This window comes from Canis lupus, chromosome 9 (genome assembly GCF_048164855.1).
Source record: "Canis lupus baileyi chromosome 9, mCanLup2.hap1, whole genome shotgun sequence".
Taxonomy (NCBI): domain Eukaryota; kingdom Metazoa; phylum Chordata; class Mammalia; order Carnivora; family Canidae; genus Canis; species Canis lupus.
The window spans coordinates 15,095,034-15,108,151 of NC_132846.1; the positions used below are offsets into that span (position 1 = coordinate 15,095,034).

At 35.9% G+C, this 13,118-nt stretch overlaps 1 protein-coding gene across 5 annotated transcripts in view; it reads right to left on the reverse strand.

Annotated features, from left to right (window-relative positions):
- The window catches only part of BAZ1A (bromodomain adjacent to zinc finger domain 1A), an 89,691-nt gene that overhangs the window by 12,219 nt on the left and 64,354 nt on the right, over positions 1–13,118 (reverse strand). For all 5 annotated transcript variants that reach the window (XM_072838242.1, XM_072838244.1, XM_072838243.1 and 2 more), the window contains 5 exons: positions 11,226–11,350; positions 6,638–7,234; positions 4,888–5,051; positions 4,020–4,174; positions 2,510–2,658 (listed from right to left, as the gene is read on the reverse strand). In XM_072838242.1, coding sequence (XP_072694343.1) covers positions 2,510–2,658; positions 4,020–4,174; positions 4,888–5,051; positions 6,638–7,234; positions 11,226–11,350 — 1,190 coding nt within the window. The remainder of the gene's footprint in view (positions 1–2,509; positions 2,659–4,019; positions 4,175–4,887; positions 5,052–6,637; positions 7,235–11,225; positions 11,351–13,118) is intronic.

The window sequence follows — 13,118 nt, forward strand, 5'->3', positions numbered from 1 at the left end:
TATTAACTTTTTATGGGGCAGCAATGGTAGATAACAATCATATTATAAATAATAAATATCTAAACTTTGATCAACATTTACCATCAAAGTAAGTTGAAGTTTTCTTATTTCACCTTTTTTAAGACTTCAAATTGAAATTGTTCTTTTTCTTTTTTTAAAAGATTTTACTTATTTATTCATGAGAGACAGACAGAGAGAGAGAGAGAGAGAGAGAGAGAGATGGAGACACAGGCAGAGGGAGAAGCAGGCTCCTGTCAAGAAGCCTGATGTGAGACTCTATCCTGGATTCCTAGATTACACCTTGAACCGAAGGCAGACGCTCAACTGCTGAGCCACCCAGGCACCCCAAAATTGTTCCTTTTATATCCCTTAGGATGAAATGAATGTTCCAACACTGCTGTATACAACCTAGCAGAACTATAGCTCTCAGCTCTCATATAACCTACTAGATTGTAAGCTGCAACATCTCCCAGTGTTAACTTTTTCCCTTTATGTTTAAATATTTAATAACATACTGATGAAAATATGGACACATTAAACAATTTGATATTTTTCTCCTTGATTTTATTTATTTATTTATTTGTTTATTTATTCTCCTTGATTTTATAAACAACTTTAATTGATGGGCAGTTTCAGAAATGGAAGAAAAATCAGCAGAATTGTGTTTTCTCTCTTTTGGAATCACAGAATTAATAGTAGTAGTGAAATATTTATAAGAGTTACATAATTTACAAGTAAATTTTATTTAAAATTTTAATTTTAGTAATTGTAGATTCCTATGTGGTTGTAAAAAATAGTAGAAAGGGATCCTTTGTATATGTAGTTCAATTTAGAGAAACTATTAAGAAATAATGAAAACTGGGAAATAAGTGATATAGCAAATATAAATGAGTATTTTTGTGAGCTATGATCATACATACTTATTTCTCTAACTGCTATTTTCCAATCTGAAAAGTGAGTCATTGAGCTCATGGTGGAATTATCAATTTATAAAAATATGAAAAGGCTTATTAGAACAATAAGATACTGGCCATAAACCCTTCAATTTCAAATTGATATTTTATAAATATATCCACATTGATAGAACCATATATTTATGAAAGCTGTTCTTAGTACTCAACAAGGTAATATTCAAATAATTGAAAAAGGATTTTAGTCAATTCAAGTTGCTCTCAATAGGAGACCAAAAAGATATGGTTTAAAAAACTGTTTCTTCTAGCACCCCACTACTGAGATACAAACTACTTTGAATATGATGATTTATAAATTATTTTAACATGTCAGAAGAAAGGGAAGTTCAAGGCAGTTATGACTTGAGAGTTGATTTGGAACTTGAAACACATTGCTAAAACACAATCCAGATAGTATCACTTCTATCATCCTACCATAAATTATAGAGCATTTCCTCATTTACGTACCCTTTAACACTTGATTCAGTGCTTCTCATATGGTGCTCAGGTTAGTGACCCACATTATTATTTTTTTTTAAAGATTTATTTATTCATCTGAGATGAGAGTGTTTGAGTAGAGGGAGGTTTGGAGGGAGAAGGAGAGAGAGAATCCTTGAGCAGACTTTCTACTGAGTGTGGAGCCCAAAGCAGGGCTCAATCCCATCACCCTGAGATCATGACCTGAGCCAAAATTAAGTCAGCTGCTCAGCCAACTAAGCCATGCAGGTGTCCCAGTGACCCACACTTAAGCAGTTTCTTTGGGGTTCTGTTTTTTTTTTTTTTTAATATTTTATTTATTATTTATTTATTTAAGTCACAGACAGAGAGAGAGAGAGGCAGAGACACAGGCAGAGAGAGAAGCAGGCTCCATGCACCGGGAGCCCGATGTGGGATTCGATCCCGGGTCTCCAGGATCGCGCCCTGGGCCAAAGGCAGGCGCCAAACCGCTGCGCCACCCAGGGATCCCGGGGTTCTGTTTTATATAACAAATATTTATGTACAATTTTTGATTATTCAGAATCTGGCCAGTAACAGGTTTTGGTAATCTTTCTTTTGATGAAACACAAAAGAAAAGATTGACAGAAATAGATAAAAAGACAGTCATTAAGATGAGTATCTAAAATAAAAAGTACTTTTAAGTATTATTTTAAAACATCTCACCTGAAAGAACCCACATTTTAAAATGAAAATACAATCTTAAAATTTTTAGCCAATTTCATTGTGTCAGCCCACAAATTTCTATTATAGGGCAATTTCTTTCTTTCCTTTTTCTTTCATCTCTTTCTCTCTTTTTTTAAAGTATTTATTTATTTATTTATGAATGAATGAATGAATGAATGAATGACAGGCACAGAGAGAGAGGCAGAGACATAGGCAGAGAGAGAAGCAGGTTCCCTGTGGTGAGCCCAATGTGGGACTCGATCCCAGGGCCCCGGGATCATGCCCTGAGTCGAAGGCACTCAACCACTGAACCACCCCTATAGGGAGCTGTCCCTACAGGGCAATCTCAAAATCATTTAAGGTACAACTAATATTTTGAAGTGCAAACTGGTACTTACCAAGTGGAGCTTTGAGAAAACGCCGCTCAATGCCCTGCTCTATTTGAAAAAGTGCCATTGCCAGGTAATGAACCACATTGCTCACTGATTGTGGTGTACTTGCGTTAGTTGAGACAGTACTTGGAGTTTCTGTTTTTATGCCCAAGAGTCTAAAATGAAAACATGGAAGAGTTTACGTTATTATTATTATTTTTAAAGATTTTATTTATTTATTCATGAGAGACACAGAGAGAGAGAGGCAGAGGCACAGGCAGAGGGAGAAGCAGGCTCCATGCAGGGAGCCTGATGTGGGACTCGATCCTGGGTCTCCAGGATCAGGCCCTGGGCTGAATGAAGGTGGCGCTAAACCACTGAGCCACGTGGGCTGCCCAGAGTTTACGTTATTAAAAAACACTTAGGTAAGACTTGAGTCTATTCCTCCAAATGCTTGCTTATTATCTGTGTAAGAAACAGTTTCTTCAATCTCAAAGGAGATTATGTAAGCCAGTAGGAAAGGGAAATAAACACGTGAATCAAGAGCTAAACTAAATACCAAGTCATTTAAGGAGGTCAGAAGGGCAAATATTTGGAGGGAAGGTGGATGAGACAAGGCTTAGGTAGAAAAGTTTTAGGTAGATAACCAATGATGAGCCTTAAGGACACAAATCCCAGGCTGCTCCTTTTTTTTTTTTTTTTTTCTTAAGATTTTATTACTTATTTGAGAGACACAGAGAGAACACAAGCAGTGGGAAGGGGCAGAGGGAGAGTCAGGCTCCTCATTGTGCAGGGAGCCTGATGTGTGGCTCGATCCTAGGACCCCAGGATCATGACCAGAGCCAAAGCCAGATGCTTGTTAACTGACTGAGCCACCCAGGTGTCCCCCAGGCAGTTTACCTCTATACCTTTTTCTCTAGCTTCAATTTTTACTGGCTAGGACACTTGTAGCTGCCTCCTAAGTAGTTCCTTAGCCTCCAATCTTAGCAGCTAAATGATCATTTAAATGTACAAACCTATTTGCTCAAAGCCTTCAGTACTATGTCTCCTCTCCCAGTATCATATCTTCCTTTTTTTCTAGATAATAAACTCCTTAAGGGTAGTTATCTAAAATAACTATAAAGATAGTCAAAGTATCTATCTATAGATATACAGATATAGGTTCTGATTAATAATTCAAATAATAATTAAGCCTACCACAATTTACTAAGTTATCCTACACAAAAGAAAAATGGATAGTATAAAGTTAGTCACTTTCTGAGATTAATAAAATCTTAAGTCCAAAGACTTCTTTTTAAGCTTGAGAAATTGTCATTATCTAACAAGCTGTCTTTTGGCTACACTAGCACAAAGTGGAGTAAAAGAGAGCCTGAGGTTGAAGAAAACGATCATTTCAGTGGTTACAAGTCTTAAAAGTCCTCATGATAAGATTTTAAAACAATTTTTTGAGGAAAAAGAGAATTTACTAAAATTTTCAATTTTGCAATTGAACTGCGAAGGAAAAGTGACAGTTTCTTTAGAAAAACCCTTTTTGTACCTGTCTTTTACTATGACCTTTGCTTGCTCATCAATTTCCATCTCTTCCACATCTTCATTCACAGTCTTAATGATCCCATTTTCCTTGTTCTCCTCACTTAACAGCTCATAACGTCCACTCTCTAATGCTGATCTCCAGATGTGTCGATCTGTAACCTGTAACAAAACCCAAATTTATCAACCTGGAAAAATGGCATATGTTGTTCCCACGAAGTATGAGATTCAATGTACATATGAAAAATTCATGAATATTCTAGAACAGATTGTGAATCAAAAAGGGATCTAAAAATAAGGTTACTAAGTGGCCAAAATGAAATTCATATCATTCATAGATGGAAGCTTTGGTACCTCACTTTCTATATAGGGAAATCATAATTCTAAGACTGGTCACCTGATAGTAGCAAAAAAGTGACAGATGATATAGCAAAGGAATGAACAGAACACACATATCAAGCATGAATTACTTACAGATTTTAAAAAGGTAACAAAGAAACCAATAAACAAACCAGACTCAGCAGAGCAGGCAGGAGCTAGTCAAGGAAGAAGAAAATATCCTTACACATTTTAACATCTCGGATGAAAATACCATAAAACAGATATTTAAAAAATACTAAAAATTAATATTAAAAATTAGGTCAATGATGTTCATTAAATTCTATTTAAGAAAGCAGATAGCCATACTGTATATTTAAGAAAGATCTCTACTCATATATACTTTGATACAAGGGAAGAAACTGAGTTTTCATAAAAAATGTATCACTCCCATGTATTTATTCAAAACACACATACCTTGCCTATACCAAGTAAATTAACAAATATGACCAAAACTTTGGTAATCAGGTAAATTAAAAATGGGAACAGATACAAACCTTGATTGCTCCTAATGTTCCCTGGTAAATTCTGTCTTCAATATCCAAAAGAAAATCTCTCAGCCTCAATTCAAGCTGTCTTTCTGCAGACATCTGAGCTGAATCATATGCAGTGGAAGATCTTCCCCGGCAATATGTAGGTTTGCTATCAGTTTGAGGTTTGTCTGAAATAGTTACCAATACCTTTATTATGATTTTCTTACTAAAAAATATGATTTCCCAAAAGTGGTAGTTATGATCATGAGATAATGGATATAAGAACATTTAATAAATCCTCAAGTGCAAAAAAAAACGGGGGGGGGGCAGAAATGTTTGCACATTAGATATCTAATAAGGAACTTGAGTCTAGAATATTTGAAGAACTCTTTCTTACAACTCAATAAAAAGACATTCCAATAAAAAGAATGGGCAATGAACAGATATGAATAGACTTTTCTTTAAGGAAGATATACAAATGGCCAATAAGACCATGAAAAGATGTTCAACACTATTACTCATTAGGGAAATTCACATCAAAACAATAAAGTACCACTTCATACGTCTAAAATGGTTAGAATCTGAAAGTCAGACAAACCAAATGTTGACAAGGACATGGAAAACTTTTAGCCCTCATACACTCTTGGTAGGAATACAGAATGGTGCAGCAAACAGTATGGCAGTTCCTCAAATGATTAAACAGAATTATCACATGACCACTCTTAGGTATACACCCAAGAGAAATGAAAACATATGTTGAGACAAAAACTTGTATGCAATGTTTACAACAGCATTATTCACAACTGCCAAAATATGCAAGCCACAGAAATATCCATCAACTAATATATGGTTACATAAAATGTAGTATGTATCTATATAATGGAACATTATTTGGTTATAAAAAGTATGAAGTACTGACATGTGCTACAACTTGGATGCACCTTGAAAACATTATGCTAAGTGAAAAAACCCAGTCACAAAAGACCATACATATATTATATGATACCATTCATTTAAAATGTTCAGACAGGGGAATTTACAGAGACAGAAAACAAATTTAGGGTTTCCTTTTGAGGTGATAAAATGTTCTAAAATTGTGTGATGGCTGCACATCTGTGAATATAATGAAAACCACTGAATTGCACACTTCAAATGAGTGGATTATATGGTGTATGAACTAATTCTCAATAAAGCTGTCAAATAAACAATTGTGATCTAAAGTTTTTAATGTGAAGAGAACTAAAGTAGTCATGACAATATGCCCCTAAATTTAACAGTTCTTTACCTAGAGGATCTTGTTTAGTGATATTAAAACTTATACCCCAAATGCCTTACTGCTTTCTCTTATGTGTTATCAATGAACCAGCCATCATATAGAGATGCTGCTCCCTGATCTGCCGTTGCAGCAATCTCCAAAGAAGTGATCACTAAGAGAACCTGTCCCTGGACTCTCAGCCAAAATCCTTAGTGACTGAACTCTCAGTATCATGTCGAATTTCTAAAACTAATGTTAACCTTAGTGCCTTAGATATCAGGAAATGAGATCAGGAAGAGGATGGATCTTCACACATTGCCGTTTCTCCGTCCAAGTGGAACCCAGCGACATCTAGAGAACTTTGTTCTCTAACTGGCAAACATTCTCTAACTTGCAAACTGAGAGCATGGTCCAAATGGAAAAGAAGGTGTTTTATATATAGCTTTACAACAAATGTTTAAGCCTGAACTAGAGATTATGGGGAGAGAAAATAAAAGAAAGTTTTCAATGAAAATTTACCTGAAAAATGAAATTTCTCTTCAGAAAAATGGGCTAGCTGTGCACATATTCTGCTCTTCTCTTGCAACAAAGTTTCTTTTAAGGCACTTTCTCTATGTCCTCTAGAATTAAGAGCTTCAATAAGCTGGTCTAGCTGTTCACAAGAACTGTAAAAGCACCACCGATTTGGCTTATGCACTGGTTTTGGCAGTTGCACAGAATCATCACATGGACCTTCGTCAATGTTGGAGGTAGATTCAGGCGTCAAAGACTCTCCAGTTTTAGTGGATACCTGAGGATCTTGAGACTGTATACTATTCTGAAATGATGAAGGTCTAGGCAACAGCATGTCTTCAGTGAGACCAGAATAATCCTCTTCAATAAATAATCCAGGAATAGAAGGAAAAATCCAATATCGCCTATACATGCGGTCTCGGCCCAAAGGAAAGATATTGGTACATGCTATGGCACTTTGGATTTTTTCCAAGAGCTCTTTCTCTTTTCGTTGATGTTCCTGTTTTAAAGCTTCTTCCTCATCTGCAGTAAGAGGCTCTCTTGTTACACAGTTGACCTCTTCTTGTCTTGTAAATTCTTTAAATCCATTTTGTCCCCTTTTCCCTATAGTTTAAACATTTTATTATCACTATCACATTTCAAATTTTCATCAGAAAAACAAACAAAGCTATCCTAAGTTACCTTGTATTATGGACCAAACTGAATGCCCCTCAAATTCATATGTTGAAATCCTAAACCCTAATGTGACATATTTGGAGATAGGGTCCTTAAGGAGGTAATTAAGGTTTAATGAGTTCAAAGAGTGTGGGGACCCTGTAAATCAGGACCAATATCCATGTAAGAAAGAGACCAGGGTGCTCACTCTTCACACTTGTGGGCACAGAGGAGCAGTTCTGTGAGGACACAGTGAGAAGGTGCTATAGCAAGCTGAGAGAGGCCTCACCAGAAATCAATCCTGCTGGATTTGGACTTCCAGCCTCCAGAACTGTGAGAAAATAGATTTCTGTCATTTAAGCCTCCCAGTCTGTGGTATTTTATTATGGCAGCCTAAGCAGATTAATACACTATGCTGGTAAGAAACTGGTATATTTAAATACAGGAGACACACAAAAAACTGCAATCTCCATACTGGATAGTGAGGCAGAGTCTATTATTCTCCAACATATGTTCAGTCCTTTCTCTAAGGCACGAGTCAGCAGACTTTCATAAAGGGCTAGCTAGTAAATATTTTTAGGCTTTGTGGGCCATATGGTTTCTGTCACAGCTGCTCAACTGTGCCACTGCTGCATGAAAGCAGCCATAGACAATATATAAAGGAACAAGCATGGCTGAGTCCAATTAAAACCATGATCATTGAAATCTGAATTTCATATAATTTTTGTATTACAAAATATCATTCTTTTTCCCTCAACTATTTAAAAATGTAAAAATGTAAAAAACCAGTTTAACTGGATTACATAAAAACAGGCAGGGCAGATTTGGCCAATGGGCTATAGTTTACTAACCACTGATTCAAGGTAACAGAACCCCTAATGCTTAGTTAGGTACCTAGCGGTTCAAAAGAAGGACACTTCCCAGCGGGAAACGTTTCCCCAGGAAGTATGGCTACATAAGAAGCTTCTGATCAAAGAGATGGGAGTAGAATTCTGCATTATATGTAACCTGTGGGTTGTATCTCTATTTTCCTTCTTTCAACTAGCCAGAATGACGCCATGGGGATAAATCATTTTGGAACATGAGGATGGCAGCAAAACCCTAAGGATGGCAGTATGAACAAGACAGAAAGAGCCTGGATTCCTGGTGAGCTGCCTGGCCTTTTATGATGTGTTGAATTAAACTTCTCCCATTTTAGGCACTGTCAGATTGCTTAGATGGTCAGGGAGTCAGTTTTCTTTCTTTCCTTCCTTTCTTTTGCTTGAAAGCATCTGTATGAGATTAGAATTATCTGCTTTAAAATTTGGGAAAATTCACCTATAAAGTTGTCTAGGATTGAAGTTTTCTTTGTAGGAAGATTTTTTTTTTTTTAAATTCAGAAAGAGTAGGAGCAGGGTAGGGGAGAAGCAGAGGGAGAGAAAGAAACTTAAGCGGGCTCTACACTGATCTCATAACCTGAGCCAAAACCAAGAGTCAGATACTGAGCCACTCAGGTGTCCCTGTAGATTTTTTAAAAAATATTTTATTTAAATAAATAAAGTAAATAAGTAAATACTTGAGATAGGAGCAGAGGACATAAGTGGGCAGGAGAGGGAAAAGCAGGGTCCCTGCTAAGCAGGAAGCCTGACACAGGCATTTTTATTAAAGATACATAAATTTATTACTTATTTGTTTATCTTCATTTATAAAGATTTTATTTATTTAAAGACTCTACTTAACAGAGACCAAGAAGAGTACAAGCAGGGGGAGTGGCAGGGGGATAGGGAGAAGTAGGCTCCCCACTGAGCAGGGAGCCCAACGAGGGTCTCAATCTCAGGACTTTGGGGATCATGACCTGAGCTGAAGCAGATGCTTAACTGACTGAGCCACCCAGGCACCCCTGTAGAAAGATTTTTAATATTGGTTCAAGATCTAATGGTTTAGGACCATTCACATTTTAAATTTTCTCATGAATCCATTTTTTTTTTTATGAATCCATTTTTTAAAAATGATTTTATCTATTTGAGAGAGAGTGAGAGGGTAGGGGGAGAGGGAGATGTAGACCTCCCACTGAGCAGGGAGCCCAACATAGGGCTCGACTCCAGGACCCAAGGATCATGACCTGAGCAAAAAGCAGATGCCCAACTGAGCCACCCCGGCAGCCCTCATGAATCTACTCTCATAATGTGTATTTTTCTAGGATTTTGCTTTTGTCTCCACTTTTTCTTTTCTTTTTTTTTTTAAAGATCAAAGCAGAGAAAATCAGCATCATACAGTGCACTGGTTTTCATTTTAATTTTTTTTAAGATTTTATTTATTCATTCATCAGAGAGAGAGAGAAAGAGACAGAGAGGCAGAGACACAGGCAGAGGGAGAAGCAGGCTCCATGCAGGGAGCCCAATGTGGGACTGGATCCCAGGTCTCCAGGATCAGGCCCTGGACTGAAGGCGGTGCTAAACCACTGAGCCACCTGGGCTGCCCTTGTCTCCACTTTCTCAAAGTAACTGCCATAAAACTGTATGTGCTGTCCCTGTTTCTTTAAATTTCTACTTTATCTATAGTTATGCTGCTTCCCTTTTCAATCTTAACCTTACTGAGACTCCCTTCCCCCTGCCCTCAAATCAATTTCAAGAAAGCTTTGTCTAGTTCATATCTTTTTCAAAGAACAAACTGTTGGCTTTGCTGTTCTTCTCTATCACAGTTTTACTTTCTATTAATTTCTCCTTATATCTATTGTTTCCTTTTATTGAGGGATTTTTCTGTTATCTACCTCTGACTTCTGAAATGAATACCTAGCTCAATTTGCCTTTCTTCTTTCCTACTAGGTATTAAAACTAGAAATTTTCCTCTTAAGTAGAGGGACTGTATCAAACAAGTGTTAATTGATAGTACTGATAGTCTTTTTCAGTATAGATTAGTTTTATTTTCTAGTTTCCATTTATGGTTTCTACTTTGACCAATTACTTAAAAATGTCTTAAAACTCTAATCAAATGAAGACTTTTTGTTTTACATTTCTAAATCAATTGCATTATAATCAGAAAATATAGCCTCCACGATACAGATTTTGTCTACTTGTAATAACTATTTAGCAAATAATTTAGAAAAAAAAAGATACCAACAAAATTATAGGCATAGAATACAGTTAAAAATCTCCTTTAATAGTTGTTAAATGAAGATAGTTAAAGATCTTCAGAAGTAATCTGTATCAACAACTTTTAAAAAAATGTATTCCCCTTGATCCAGCAATTCATGAAATTATTTTAAGGTAGTTGATTTCTATTCTCAGCATATGGAACCTATTAAAAGCATTACTGACTTTTATATTTCTAGCACCTAAAGGGCACTTAATGCATGTTGAGTGAGTATGCAATAGAATAAAAATTTCTATTTGGCCTAATATAAAATAGTAAATACAAAAACTCAACAAAACTCGCTGACTAACCAAAAGTTGGAAGTTATGAGAAATGGGCCTATTAAAACAATATGAAAATTGAATTAAAAAAACAACAACAACAATCTGAAGAGGTGCCTGGGTAGCTCAGTCAGTTAAGCATCTGCTCAGGTCATGACCCCAGGGTCCTGACATTGAGCCCTGAGTTGGGCTCCCTGCTCAGTGGGGAGCCTGCTTGTCTCTCTCCCTCTGCCCCTCCTCCCCCGTTCATGCTCTCTCTCAAATAAATAAAATCTTAAAAAAAACAAAACAAAATGAATATTGTCACCCTTCCCTCAAGAATAACTTATATGAGAATAAAAACTAAATATAACTTCCAACACCATTTTTTTAAACAAGATGGTCACCATTTAAAAAACTTATCACAGCTATGAGTTGAGCATTTAAGAAACATATACACCTTGGAATCACAAATGAAGTAATCTAATACATATTTCAGGATAGCTGAATTATAAAGTGCCTTATTAATTAAAACAATCAGGCATGCCCTTAAGAAATTTCTGTATTACCCCTTCTTCCTCTTTTATGTGATCCTGGGTCATCTTCATCCTCAGTGACTGTGTCTTGATCAAGTTCCTTTTGCTCTGTTTCTTTGCTTTCAGTGCTAGTATCAAAATCTTCCCTTTCTTCCTCCCTTAATGAAAAAAACAAGGATTATTTTCATTAATGAATATGTAATTCCATTCATGAGGTATTTATTGCCTGCTTATGAAGTGCTAGCCATCATGTTTAGGAAGTAATGGACAAGAAGACAGACACAGAGTTTATATTCTTGCAGCGAAAACAGATAATAACACAATTATACAATTAAAATTTGTAATAACTATTAAAAAATGAGAAGTTCAAGGTGCTATAAAAGCAATTCAATGAGAAACAAATCTAGTCTCAAGAATCAAGAAAGCCTTGCCTGAGGGAGTGGCATTTAAACCGAGACTAGGGAGACTGGGCAGGCGTAAGATAGCAAGTGAGAAGAAATCTCCCATTTCAGGCACAGGGGATATCATGTACAAAGGCACTGAGCTGAAGAGAAAAGGAAGGAGCTTATCATTTTGAGAAAATAATAAAACAAAAAGAAGTTATCCAAGAACTGGATGAGAAAAAGGCAGGGTTAGATCACACCTGGCTTTGTAGGGCATTATTCAAAAAGCTATGGGAAAAGAAATAGAAGAGTTTTAGAAAAGGGAAATGATGGGTTTAGAAAGCACTTCGGCTGCTATGTGGAAAATGATCGGGGAGAGAAAGGAGATGAGGGGAGACAATGGGTCACTGTATCAGTCCAGGCAGCTGGCTCGGAGGTGATGGTTGGCTCAGACTAGAAAGTAGATAAGTAGACAAATAGTAGAGGAGAGCAGATAACATTTCAGATATACTAAGTAGGCTGAATGACAAGACAGATGTTTTATCTAATTCATTATGCTATCCAAATTAAAACTAAAACTGTATGAACCTTGAAATAAGTTCTACCATTTGTGTTCTTTATCAAATATCAAATGTTCTTAGGAGCCAGAGAGATAATGTAAAATGAGTGAAGCTAGGCTAGATGAGTATTAAAAAAGTACGAAATGGTGGAATCTATAATGTGTTTTTTTTTTTTAATTAAGAGATCACAAGGGAAAAATCTGTAACTATAGGAGGTGATGAATAGCAACTAAACTTATGTGGTAATTATTTCATAACATAAAAAAATAATAAAATAAAAAATTATTTCATAACATATGCATATATCAAATCATTATGTTATATACCCTAAATGATTAACACAATAAGTCAATTATACTTCAATAGAAATCCAAAAGGTTTATAAAATTAAAAAAAAAAAATCGAGCTATAACTCACATATCCTAAAATCATCATTTTAGAGTGTATAAATTCAGTGGTCTTTAATATATTTACAAAGTTGTGCAGACATTACCCTTATCTAATTCCGGGACAGTTTCATTATCCCCCAAGAAAAACTCTATAGCCATTAGTAGTCACCTTCCATTTCCTCTTCCTCACTACCCTGGTAACAACTCATCTACTTTTTGCTGTAGATTTGCCCATTCTGGACTTTTTATCTAAAAGGAATCATACAACAACACATGGCCTTTTGTGACTGGTTTCTTTAACTCAACATAATGTTTTCTTTCTTTCTTTTTTTTTTTTTTTTAGCATAATGTCTTCAAAGTTTATCCACATTGTTGCATGTATGAGAATTCTATTCCTTTCTATTGCTGACCAACATTCTGCTGAAGAAATACATCGTTTATCTATTCATCAACTGATGAACATTTGGGTTATTGCCTTTCTTTTTTTGCCTACTAAGAATAATGAAACTATGAACTTTTGTATATACATTTTTGGATGAACATATGCTCTTAATTCTCTTCAGTGTATACCTAGGAGTGGAACTGCTGGGTTGT